This window comes from Schistocerca cancellata, chromosome 4 (assembly GCF_023864275.1).
Source record: "Schistocerca cancellata isolate TAMUIC-IGC-003103 chromosome 4, iqSchCanc2.1, whole genome shotgun sequence".
Taxonomy (NCBI): Eukaryota; Metazoa; Arthropoda; class Insecta; order Orthoptera; family Acrididae; genus Schistocerca; species Schistocerca cancellata.
Window position 1 is genome coordinate 262,620,172 of NC_064629.1, and position 13,816 is coordinate 262,633,987.

General features: G+C 38.8%; 1 protein-coding gene across 3 annotated transcripts in view; it reads left to right on the top strand.

The window, feature by feature from the left end:
- The window catches only part of LOC126183825 (protein lap1), a 180,142-nt gene that overhangs the window by 123,067 nt on the left and 43,259 nt on the right, over positions 1-13,816 (top strand). For all 3 annotated transcript variants that reach the window (XM_049926079.1, XM_049926080.1, XM_049926081.1), the window contains one exon: positions 12,986-13,120. In XM_049926079.1, coding sequence (XP_049782036.1) covers positions 12,986-13,120 — 135 coding nt within the window. The remainder of the gene's footprint in view (positions 1-12,985; positions 13,121-13,816) is intronic.

The following is a 13,816-nucleotide window of genomic DNA, read 5'->3' on the forward strand; positions in this document are numbered from 1 at the left end:
AGTTTAACGGATTCCTTTTAGAATTTGTGGATGACCTCACACTTTTCATTATTTAAGGTCAATTGCCAATTTTCGCACCATACAGACATATTTTCTGCGTTGTTTTGCAATTTGTTTTGATCTTCTGATGACTACATGATAAATGACAACATCATGTGCAAACAACCTGAGATGGGTGCTCAGATTGTCTCCAAAATTGTTTAGGCTGATAAGGAACAGCGGAAGGCCAATAACACTACCTTGGGGAATGCCAGAAATCACTTCTGTTCCACCCAGTGAATTTCTGTCAGTTACTATGAACTATGACCTGTCTGACAGGAAATCACAAATCCAGTCACATAACTGAGATGACATTTCATAAGCATGCAAATTGACTACAAGCTGCTTGTGAGGTACACTGTCAAAAACCTTCTGGAAATCTAGAAATGTGGAATCAATTTGAAATCCCCTGTCATCAGTACTCAACACTTTGTGTGTGTAAAGAGCTAGTTGTGTTTCAAAGAACGTTTTCTAAATCTGTGTTGACTGTGTATCAATATACCATTCTCTTGAGGTAATTCATAATGTCTAAACACATTATATTTTCCAAAAACCTGCTGCATATTGACGTTAATGATAAGGGTCAGTAATTTAATGGCATACTCCTACTACCTTTCTTGAATATTAGTGTGACCTGTGCAACTTTCCAGTCTTTTGGTACAGATCTTTTGCTGAGTGAGCAGTTGTATATGATTGTTAAGTGTGGAGCTATTGCATCAGCATACTCTGAAAGGAACATAATTGGTCTGGACGAGAAGACTTGCTAACTAAGGTGAAAAGTTCATACCTAGACTGTGAAATACTTATATGTCTAGATAGCAAGTACTTTTTTTAGGTAGGTACCACTTTTCCATCACTTTTCGAGTTACAAGAGTGTATTCTCGAAAATTGTGGAATGTCTGCAACATATCCGTGTACATTTGACCTAACTTATTTACTTGACTCGAAATTATTTCAGCCGTAATTTTTATTTTTATTTTTATTTTTGGGGGGGTGGGGGGGTGGGAGAGAACAGAACATTCAGAGGATACCAGATCTGCTAAATAGTTGGATTCCATAGTTTTTCTATTGCGTAAGTAACTTTATGGGCAAATGCATTGCCCTGATAAGATGATTTCCCCCTTTTGCAATCCAGGCTGCTGCTTATTTATTTATTTGTTTATTTATTTATCCATTAATTTATTCAGTTGATGCAGGAGATAGTGTACATTTTGGCAATTGTACTCTTAGTTTTATGCTGCACAAGGTAATAAATACAAATAATTCCCTTTGGGTCCCAGAAAACGTTGGCCGTAAGTTTTCCAAGCATTAGTTTGACTGAGGTGCGGCTCCTGGTGTAAAGTAGATGCATGTCTCATGTGCAGTAATCAAACAGGATACAAAATCAACTGGATTATTTTTTTATGTTAAAACAACACTGAGAAATTAGAATTCAGTCTCTGTATCTCAGCTGTTGAAACTGGAGACTCCCCACTAAATGGGTACTGGGTGTTGATCTACACCCCACTGATGACTTCCCAGTCTGGTTCCAGTTACCAGATTGTGTAGCTGCTGAAAGGAGGCTACCAAAATTTGTTCTCAGTAGGATCAACATGATACTCTTCAGCCAACTGGCTATGTTTAAACATTAAAACAACATCAAGAATATGATGAAACTTATCACTAACAAAATTTACCAAATAGCTGAGAGGTCTGTTCCAAATACCTCAAGAAATATAATGAATCAACCTGTCACTTTGTGAAGCAAAGAATATGCATCTGCAATCAGTGGGTAGGCAAATGGAATTACTATTGTTCAAGTACAGACCGTTTGTGCACAACCTCACAATGTTTCAAGTTTAAGGGGCCTAATGCACATAATTAAATGGGCGAAAGTGAAGCTCAGAACACACTCTTCCAGTTTGGGAGTGGGATTTTCGACAGGAGCACGAAGATGGTAGTTGCTCCAATATTGAAACAGGATATTTCCATCTAAAGTCATCAGTCAAATATTTATACATTATTACTAAAACAGTGAACTAAGGTCGACCTTTCACCTGCTGTAGAAAGATGTGACTGTAATATCAATTTACCCAGTAATCATGCGTGGAACTGGTACTGTCGAAGGTGCATGGTACCTGGTGCTGAACTAATACTTTATATTATGCTGACCAAAAGACATCCCCCTAAAACTTTTATTGAGAGGACATTTCCTTAAGTCATGAAACAAGGCCATATTAATTGGTGATATAAATGTTTATCATGTGGTTAAAATGCAGTGGTATCCTAAAAAACTGTTACAATAATTAACAGACAACAGAAAACTTAAAGGAACGTGTCCAGAAGGATGTGTTTAATCTGACAGTGTTAATTCCAAATTTGATCAGAGTGTATATGCCCCGGGATAACCAGGAAATCTGAGAAAAATCTGAGAATTTTTTGATCTGGGAAAAAACTGGAAATTTTTTAGATTTCCAGGAATTTTTTGTTGATTTCGTTTTCATTTAATTCTCGTAATTTTGACTGGTAAGAACTGATACTGTAACAGAGAATATTACTTTAGCCCACAACTGCCACAATAAAACATAAACGGGAGAATAACACTAAAATAAAACTTTAGTTGTGAAGAAAATGCACCATTTACAACAACAAAACACAGTGCACACACAGGCATCTGCCAACAGTAAAATGTGTCAAAGGCTTTAGGATGAAGACTGTGCAATACTTCGTGACAAGAAACTGCTTTCGATGAGCATGACTGTTTACATTTCTAAACAGCCCCATACACGAGTGATGGATCATAGCAATCTGTCTCATAGATGATCAGTCACTTCGTAGATCATATGTGTGGGCAAACTACAGCAATCAATTGCCGACCACTGTCCGCATGAAAATCCCAATCAATCTGATGGATTGCATGCAATTCATTCCTTTGCCCACACTGAGTAAGAAATTTGCGTTAGAATTTAAAGTTACCCAGAGACCACAAACTACTCTTGAGAGGTGTAGTGAAAGCTGCAGTTGTCCTTTATATCAAGAAGTAATACAAAATACACCTTCTGATTTTTCATTGATTTGCATTTTGAAGCTTGTGCTATAGAAGTAGAATTGATAGGAAATTCATAGTCATGAGATCAGTAGACTTCCTCTTTATGATTTTGAGTTATTTATGAAATAATTATATGTGTTATTAAAATGTTTAACTTCTAAACAGAATGACATACATACCTACTGTAAAGTTAACAGGATTTTTAATTTAAATGTTCAGGGAAATCTGTTATAGTTATACTCAAATCCTATCTCATTTCATACAATGTAACTCTACCTGACACAATTCATAAAAGAGTTTCGGTAATCAGTAGTTCTGCTGTTGGCAATATCTCTATAGACACATAGAGTAACCTATGTAAATAACTGCAGTTAAATTGTAAGACTAATGTATAAAAAGGAGTTGAGGAGTAATGGTAGTTAAATTACGAGGGTTGGAACTTAAATAGTGGCAACTATTTGTTCACAATCGATACAGAAGAGTTACATGCTTGCTCCTGTTACTGTCCTTCAAAGAAGTCACCAGCATTGTGTAGAACCCATTGCCAGCTATGTGGAAGGCGTAGTATACTGTTAGCAGAGCCTGTTCTGTTGATGGTGCAAATGGAGCGGTCTACTGCCTGTCAAATCTCTGAAACAGTTCTGAAGAAAATGCCAAAAAGTGGTTCCTTCATCCTTGGAATCAAATCAAAGTCACAAGGACTTAAGTCCGGGGAGTATGGTGGATGGTACAGTACTTCCCAGTGCCATCGACCGAACAGAGCAGCCCAAGTTTGCGCTGTATGCACCTGCCCATTGTGGTGCAAAATGATGGATGGGTTGCGCAGAAAGTGTCAACGCTTCTTTCACAAAGCTGGTCGCGGGTGAGGGTGATTTTGATTTGCTTCCGAAGATGAAGGAACCACTTCATGGCATTCGCTTCAGAACTGTTCCAGAGATTCGACAGGCAGTAGACCGCTCCATTAGCATCAACAGAACAGGCTCTGCTAATGGTATACTACGCCTTCCACATTGCTGGCAGCCAGTTCTACACAACATTGGTGACTATTTTGAAATACAGTAACAGGTGCAAACATGTAACTCTTTTGTATTGGTTGTGAATAAATAGTTGCTACTATTTAAGTTCCAACCCTCGTATAAGAGAAACAATAAAAAGGAATTGAAGACTCAGAAACGTAAAACGAACTATGTTGGAACACTAAAAAGATGTACATGACCCATTTTGCATCAGTAAAGAACGTAATATAGTCTGTAAAGTAACCCACAGTTCCCAAGAAAAATGTTTCAAAACAAGTGTAATAAATTCTAATTCTCATTTACTGGTATTTTAAATTTATGTTTTACAAGTATTCATGAGGATATGGAAGTTAGCTGCAACTGCTGCTAAACTCAGCAGTTCATTTTCCATAGCGGAACTTCTCAACACAGTGATGTTCATAATAGTGACTGAAATTGCTTGGCAAATCACTTGTGTGTAAGATGTCAGGGGAAGTGACAGATTACAGGCAATATCACATTTTTCGGATTGCTGCAATCCATCATTCGTGTGCGGGGCACTTAACAGGTTCCAGGTAAATATTGCAGATGGTGATTTGAGAAGCATTACTTTCAAAGTAAGTTTCCTTTTGTGCAAGATGTATTATGTGGCATGAAAGTGTGTGAAGGTTTTCGTAAATCACAGAGCATTTGACTCTCATTCAAAACTTAACACTTTGAGGCCCAGCCACATAGGAAAGTGCCAGACTGAGAAGACCAGTCATTTATGCCAGTATTTAAAATTTTAGTGGCACATTTGTATTTGATCTATCTTAAAGGGTAACACACACTGAAAAAGACCAATATATTCTGTGAAAGCTTTGCTTTTATTGTACCTACACAGTATGTATATTAATTTAAATCCTTAACTTTCCCATTTGATTGTTCACGCTACTTAACTTTTATGTTGCTATTGGCTGACTACATCGTGTGTCCTATGCTCTGAATATCTGCTGTCATTGGCTGGCTAGATCACGTGACATGGGCTATAACTGGGTGACAAAAGCACATTGCAATTTCAGTGCTTCGGAAGCTGCTGTGCTGTATTTGGAGGAATTCGTATTTGTACTTCTGTGATGTAGTAATACAGTGTACATGTTGCTGCGTATCAGAGATCTTTCCAAAATACTTTATACTTTGCTGGTTTTTGTTTTTTAAAGTTCCGGGAAGTTTTACGCCAATGTATAAAACCTTTACCATTCAAAGGATTGACAAGTTTTACAACTTCAAGGGAAATACGTAATTTAACATGGAAAAAGAGTATTTTTAACTGGGAAAATTGCAGGAAATTTTTCTGTGTTTGCTTGTACACCCTATTAATGTATTCATAGATGGTTTTCTATCAATCTGTAACACCTGCTTACCCAAGAAAACCATAAAGAATGCTGCTAATAAGACACAAAGGAATCAAAACGCCGTGTGTAAGGAAAAGGACATCATTTTAAATGATTGGGACAAACAAAGAACTGACTACATATAATAAGAAGTACTGTGCTGTTTTAGGGAAAGTGATTAAGAAAATGTCTCTACAATGTCTTACATCAGTACTTCGGATAATATAATGAAATCTATGTAGACAAAAGTACAAGGAGAGACTGGGAAATCAAATATGGAATGTGAGGACTTATCATTAGAGAAAATATCCAATTAATAAATGATAGCTGTCAGGTAGCCAACATATTAAATAATCACTTCCTTGAAGTAGCTCAGAAGATTAGCATGGACAACCCAACTCAAGGGATAAAGCAATAGAATATGTGAAAAAATTAATTTCTCACTCAAAACATCAAATTACAATTACACCATATCCTGCCAAAGAAATTAAGAATGTAATTAACTCCCTCAAAACCAAAAACTGTCACAGAATCGACACTATATACATAAAGTACTAAAATTCTATTCTTCCCATATATTCAAGGTATTCAGTCACATAAGCATCTCATCACTATCACAAGGGATATCACTACAAAAACTGAAAGACACGATTATCACATTCCTTTACAAGAAAAGTACTAAGACCAACCAGGCTCACTACTTATCTTCTCCTCAAATGTATAGAAAAAATTATGTATGCAAAAACCATAACACACCTCTCTCTAAATAAGAACTTAGTTTCAGTTTGGTTTTCAGAAGGGTCTCCCCACTGAACATGCTATTTTTCAATTCACAAATTAGATTATACAAAATTTAAGTGACAAAATATTCCTAAGTCGTATCTTTTAAGGCTTGTCGAAACTGTTTGGTTGTGCAGTTCACAATATTCTCATAGAGCAGCTCAAACAGTATGGTATCAGAGATCTTGCCAATAACTGGTTTTCATTCTGTCCAATTAAAAGGATGCAGATGTTTCATTAAGAAACTATGCGAGTATACACAATAAACAGCATCTTTAGAGTGAGGATTGATTACTACAGGTGTACTTCAGGAATACATACTGTTTCGCAAAACTTCAGCGCAAGATAAATAATGTAACATAACTATTAACTACTCTCTTTTGGTCTCCCATTCAGTGCACTGAAAAATGGACGTGACATGGTGTGAGGTCAGTGTGACTATAATGTCAACAACATGAGATAGTTAAAGGAATAAGGAAAAGCTGATGTGTCCATCAGCAAGCAGTTATGTTGCACTATGGTGGTGGTCTTCATCACAACATGGTCCAGAGGCATGACTTCAGGTGGGGAAGAATTGTCTGGAAACTGTAAGGAAGGCAAAGTATGACAATGTAGCCCAGGAGTTTGTTATTGTTCATAGCATTGTTTCGCACGGATGGTTACCATTACACATCAGGGCACTGCTCTCCAAAGGAGAGGAGGTGGTTGACCATAGTCAACTACAGCAGCATACGATGCATTACAGTTTGCAACACTCAAGAAGGAATCCATGTTGTTCAGTGGTTGCAATTTCAGTAACATTTAACAGGATTGCAAGGCATGCAATCTCATGCATGGGACTGCTTGGGGTTGTGTTCTTTTGATACCTACATATCAGCAGTACCCAGAAACATTGTCAAACATGATCGTTTTGGTGATCCAGGTGTTACGATGTGGGGAGGCATAATGTTGCATGGGCATACCGACTTCAAATCTTTGAACACAGTACACTCATGGGTTCAGTGTTATTTTGACACTGTACTCATTCCCCATGTGCATCTTTTCAGGGGTGCATCTAACCCAGTGTCATTTTTATGCGTGACAGTGTGTGACTGCATCAAATCAAGCAGCACAGGTGGAGGGGTGCTTGGAATGAAGGGACATTTCTGAAATGGACTAGCCTGCCTGTTCCCACTTAAATCACATCAAGCACAGATGAGATTCATTGAAGAGGCGGGTTGCAGCACATCCACATGCAGCAATCACCACCTAGAAGTTTTCAGACCTGCTGGTGGAGGAATGTAGTGCTCTACCACAAGAACTCCTTACCAACCTTGTGACCAGCATGAGAGCACACTGCAGAACGTGATCACACACCCTATTAAGAATCGTGTCCTGTCTGTTGTAATGCCCAGGGAACCATCATAAATTGCCATGACTTCAGTGTAATTATTGTCTTTATATATAAGTGTAATTCTATGCACCTCTGTGCATATTTCTGTTCTGCACCATACTATAGCAGTTCTTTCTGTGTATGGTCCAAATTTCCTCAAGCTGTGTTACTTGGAAGTAACACATCATGCAAAAGTTGCTTTTGTCCTTAAGTTTTTCATACCAGTGTATAATGAATGGGTCCAATCTTATTCTTGTTATACATAAATGATCTTCCATCACATATCCAAGGAAAGAAATAGTTCTCTTTGCTGACAATGGAAAAATTATAATCATATCTAGCAGAGTAATTTCAACAATTGAAAATGTAAATAATATTTTCTTAATAATTAATAACTGTTTCTCTGGAGATGGACTGTCACTGAATTTACATAAAACAAAATCCAAGCAGTATCGGATTTTTGACACGCAAATGTCAAAAAATTGTACTGTATATATGAAGACAGTAACTGTTCTCGAAAGAACAGAATACTGTTGATGACCGTTGTACTGTTCCTATTTTCATTCACAGATGGTTTCATGACTCACTTTTCTGAGGTCACTTGCATAGTACACTGCATCATGGAACAAAAGTCGATAAGGTCACAATAAAATAAAATAATTGTCCTGAGCAACAATAAAATTAAAAGGATTCACACAAATAAATAGTTCACCGTGCATACAAGCTAAGCTTAAGACAGGTAAGTGAATGGATAGTAGAACAGATGTGGTGATACTGAGAGATGGTGGTGGAAACCACCACAATAGTTAGTACACATAAGTATACCAGTCTGTATGTGCCGAAGTGTAACCACACTCTAGCAATCTCACACACAGGCTTGGTTAACTTGGATAACAATAAGAGCTGATTGATTACCTGGTAATCTGTAATGATAATTTCATGATCTAGGGAACCGTTGCTTAAAAGCAGAATACGGCATTGGTTAACTCGTAGAAAATGAGTGAGAGTTCATGGCCTCTGGGGCTTAAATCACCCTAGTTGATCTCACACGATCGCTTGGCCAGAGATAATGTGTGTTCCTCGCTGTCAGCACCCTCACCGAACGTAGACATAAATGACTGAGGCCAAAACTGGGGAACTTTGGAAGCAGTCTGCATCATCAGTGTTGTTATGGCAGCCCTGTCACTTTATCTGATGGATGAGGCAGATCCATTTGTGTGGCTACTCCCTGTAGTAGGTGGGATGGAAGGGCCAGCCGCCCATTGTCTTAGGTGAGCCGTTGAAGAGCCCAGTTCTGGGACTGTCGATGTTGCAGCATCTCAAGCTGGTTGCAGTGTCTGCACAGTATCCCATGTGCAGCCACTATCAGAACCACCTGTTGTAATTGCTGTGCTGCAGTATACCCCTAAATACAACTAGGGGACTTCCTGAAAGTGTGCGCCCACATTGGGGCCCCCACAGGAAGTGGTATTCATTCCTCTTTGACTTGCTCAGACAGTGGGAATTGAAGATCCAGCAATAATAGATGGGTACGCTCATGGAATAGTTATGCCGGGCTATGGCCATATATGGTTGTCAATCTGTAAGAAGCTAAAAAGGTTTTAAGTGCTGAATCTGCTTTAACTGGCGCCATAGCTTTAGCCATTTGCATTTTGAAAGTGTGAATGAAAAATTCTTGTAAGTCATCATCCCACCACTAGCTCTGTCATCTGGATGGTCCTCCAGTGCGACTAGTAGAGTAGCTGCAACACCCATTGCTGCAGGGATGACGGCACCACCACCAGACAGTTGTCATTTTCTCGCATTAGTAGCAGGATACCCTGATGAATTTGAAATTGCGACAGATTCCTTGTGGTACTGTAGCTAGCAGCTAGGTGGGCCATCCCATGCGAACATGCTGGAGGACCAGATGGAGCAGTGGGCCACACCTGGATGCTGCTGCATCATCTTTAGAATTGATTGAAAAATCTTCGAAGGATTGCTCTATTTGGGTTCCCATATGGACTGTTCCCTGCCTGCTGATGTCTGAGGCTGGGCCCATGGGAAGTCGAGACAAAGTGTTCACATTTAAATGTTCGTTGGATGGACAGTAGTGAATACTGTACAGATAGTTTTCTAGATATATAAGGTCCACTAAGCCTTGAGCCTGCACAAGGATAATAATGGCTTATGATAATTAAATGGAACTTATGACCATACAAAAAAATATGAAATTTGTGCTCACCAAAAATGTTAGCCAATGTCTGTTTTTCAGTCTGGGATTAATGGGCTTGATTTAATGTTTTGAGTGCAAATGCAATAGGTTTTTTGGTACCATTGCAAAACTTATGAAGCAGGATGGCTCTGATGCCATGCAGTGAGGTATCTGTAGCTAGGATTAATAGTGAATGAGGCTGGGTTGTCATTAAACAGGGTGTTAATTGAAGGCACGATTTGAAGGTTGGAAATGCCTTTTGACAAGCGTTGGACCAGTGAAAGACAACCCACTTTTGGCAAAACTCTTTGATTGGGTAAGTGACATCAGCCATCCATGGGATAAACTGAGTATAATAGTTAACGCTGCCCAAAAACACTTGTCAGACTTGTACTAATTTGTGGACTGGCATTTTGTGTATTTCTGTGATGTACCCATGCATGGGCTGAACGCCCTCTTTACTGAGAGTGAAGCTGATGTATGTAACAAAAAGCTGAGAAAAGAACCATTTTGTTTGCGAGCACCATGAAAATAAGATGCAAATTACATAAATGTTCTTCATTAGTATGCCCCATTGCCAAAATGTCATTCAGGTAGTTTACACAGTAGGGGATGCTTGTTCCAAAAGTCTTCGAAATATGGCAAGTGCACTAGCTACTCTGAACAGTAATCGATTGTACCACTAGGTGCCAAACTGGATATTCAACATCAAAATTTTCCTAGACTCGTCATCTAACAGAAGCTGAAAATTAGTTTCTGTGAGATCGATTTTGGGAAAAGTTGACCTCCCAGAGAATTTAGAAAAGAGCTCATTGGGAAGTGGTAACAGGTATGGATCAACTTCTGCTTGCGCACCAAATACAAGTCTAAAACCGCCACACAAGTGTGAGGAGCCATCTGGCTTTCATACTACCACCAAGGGAAGACCATTGGCTGAAGGAGATGGGGAAAAGCACTTCTTGGTGTTTCAGTCTGGCCTGTTGTAACCTAACTTCTACTGAAAGCTTGTAGAATTTGATGGGTTTTAAAGAACCATGGTCTGTCTGAAAGTTTTGGTTTTAACTCTATATGGGCATGAAAGTTCAAAGCCTTCCCTGCTCTGGCTAAAACAATTGTGCCAATTGAATTATTTCATGTGGCACTGAAGGTTGAATAGAATGCTCAGAACGTAGAGTGTGTGTCCAGTCTAAAAATGCTTTCCATGGGTGGGTCTGCAACTACCAAGAACAGCTGCGTCGGATTGCTTTTTTGGAAAATTGTTCCAGGAAATACAGTGATCTGTTAATATTATAACTTATTTCAATACACACAGTTGTGATCGCATTTAAGTTGTTTATTTTTAGATGACTGGTTTTGATCGTACAAGAGATCATCTTCAGATCTTACATTTCTTGATGACTGTAGGAACCGTTGGCATGGTGCAGGTCCATCTGTGCAGGTATGGAGAACAGTGCTCAGTACACTTACAGCAGTGTTCTCCACGCCTGTACAGGTGGACCTGCTCCACGCCAACACTGCTCTTAGTGCACTGAGCACAGTTCTCCATGCCTGCACAGGTGGACCTGCCCCATGCCAACAGTTCCTACAGTCATCCAGAAATGTGAGATATGAAGATGATCTCTTAGAAGATCAAAACTGGTCATCTAAAAATAAACAATTTAAATGCGATCACAACTATGTGTATTGAAATAAGTTATCATTTGGTTATATTTGATCAAAAGTTGCACTTAGCCTCCCAGTGGACTCTCTTGATGTCCATACACCCATAATTTTGCTTTTACATTGTCTAATGACAGAGCACCAATAATGAAATGTGAGGATTGATTTATGAAAATAGACATACCAGTATCAAAGAGAATTGTCACTGACACTATCTGTAACTCTGCGAATATCGTCCTATCTGCTGAACGATCACTGTCTGTCAGTGAAGATCAGAGCATAGCATCGACTGACTGACATAGAATGAGAGGTGTCATGGCCGCTTGGGCTTGAATTGTATGGCTAGCTGGTCTCACGTGATCAGTCAGCCAGAAATAATGTTTGTTCCCTCAATAACAGCACCCTCATCAGATGTAGATGTAAATGAGACTCCACAGTTTTGTGTGTTCTGTCAATACATGTAGCGAGCTTACAAGAGATGCTGTATGTCATCCTATTCTGGGGTAACTTCTCATTGAGAAAAAATTGTGCAAATGCATGTAATAGGGAAAATGAGTGATTTCCATGCTAGAACCCTCCTGTAGACAGTTTTTTAAAAAGTTGAGCATGCTGACAACAGCCTCATAATGTGTTTACTCCCTTACAAAGATTTTTGTCAACAATCAATCACAGTTCAAAAACTACTGTAACATGAATAAATATAATTCTAGAAGAAGAAATGATTTACACCATCCATCACTCAGCCTGTGGGTGCCACAGAAAGGAGTGGCTAAAGCAAGAAAATTGAGACAGAATGTAAATAATTTGGAGCAAAGGAGACCAATACTCCGTAAAAGAATTTGGAGTGTGTGTGTGTTTCTGTGTGGAGGGGGGGGGGGGGTGGTCAAGAGAGATTTTTTTTGGGGGGGGTGGGGGGGGGGGGAGAGAAAATAGTTACGTATAAAAACTATGGGTGTGAAAAAAATGTAAATTGTCAGCATATTTCCACATTTTCTGCTGAGAAAGTGTTCTATAATTGTATAACTCACTTATTCCATATCATAGTGAGATGTCGCAATTGTGAACCACGAAACATTCAAATAACTAAAAACAAAAGAGGTTCCACATTTAATTGGGCATTGTCTGGAAAAAAGGATCATGAATAGCTTGTAGGAGGGGAATATTTTGGATCTCCAAGCCTCTCTGACATTTCAGTTGCTGCTGACACTGTACTTCATGTTTGAGATGATGCATGTTGTGCCCAAAGTTACCCAAATCTTTAATACTTAGCATCTGTCCATTATGCTGCTCAATAATGGGCTGCGTATTTAACCTATAGATGCCAACATCTGCTGAGATTTAGTGGAAGATTATTGAAAACATGAGTGTGTCATAATAGTTATATGCAGGTGTAGTCATGTCACTGATTTAGTGAACCCAAGAAGATCATCATCATCCTCCTCCTCCTCCTCCTCCTCCTCCTCCTCCCCCCCCCAATCCCCTTTTGATAAGGTTTTTTTTCTGATAGATGGTGTCTGAATTGACAATTTTTATCATCATTTTCAGGTGGAAGAAGATTTACCACTTCTTGAAGAGATGGTGCCAAAGCCAGTCAGTGATGTTGTTATAAAGGAAGCAAAGGTTAAGAAACCAGCCATACCACAGTTTCCAAGTACTGTAAATTCACAAAATGAATCCAAGGTTGGTTACACAGTTGTGTATGTTCCTAATATTTTTTTTTTTCATAACTAGAGGTGGCTTTGGAAGGTACTGAAATTGTCAGAGATGCTATGTCGATTGATGTATGACATTGTGATTATGATCCTATGCAGTAAAATCTCATTTAGACACTGTTAAGTAGGAAAATGTCTTAAGTGGGAAGTGCCATAGCAGTTGCTTCTGTCAGATGTAATATAAATATCCAGCTACACAAATAAAATCCAGATTGTGTAAAAAGAAGTATAAACACAATTATAATCAAACTTTTGTTAATTCATGCAATAAAATACAAATTGCTTTTTCAGGAACACAGAAATTACAGTTTTTGAAAAACTGATCAAGGGTGTGTTACTTGAGTCCTCACTGGTGTTTAAGGGGTAACACCACTGTAATATCCTTAGAAAAAGTGATTCCTTGAACTTTTTTTGGGGGGTGGGGGTGGGGGTTAGTTATTGAGCTCGTAAGTATATTACAAAAAATTTTGTTGGAAAATATTACAAATGGGGACACTGTAGCAATTCTCCCCAGGCAAGTTGACTTTGAGGTGATCTGTCGCATACACTATAACTGATGCCAGTGTGAGTCTTGGGGGGGGGGGGGGGGGGGGGGAGATTGATTTTTGTGCAACTGGCGAGTGTTTGAATAAAATCGTTCAGTTTTCACAAAAAAGGACAGTCA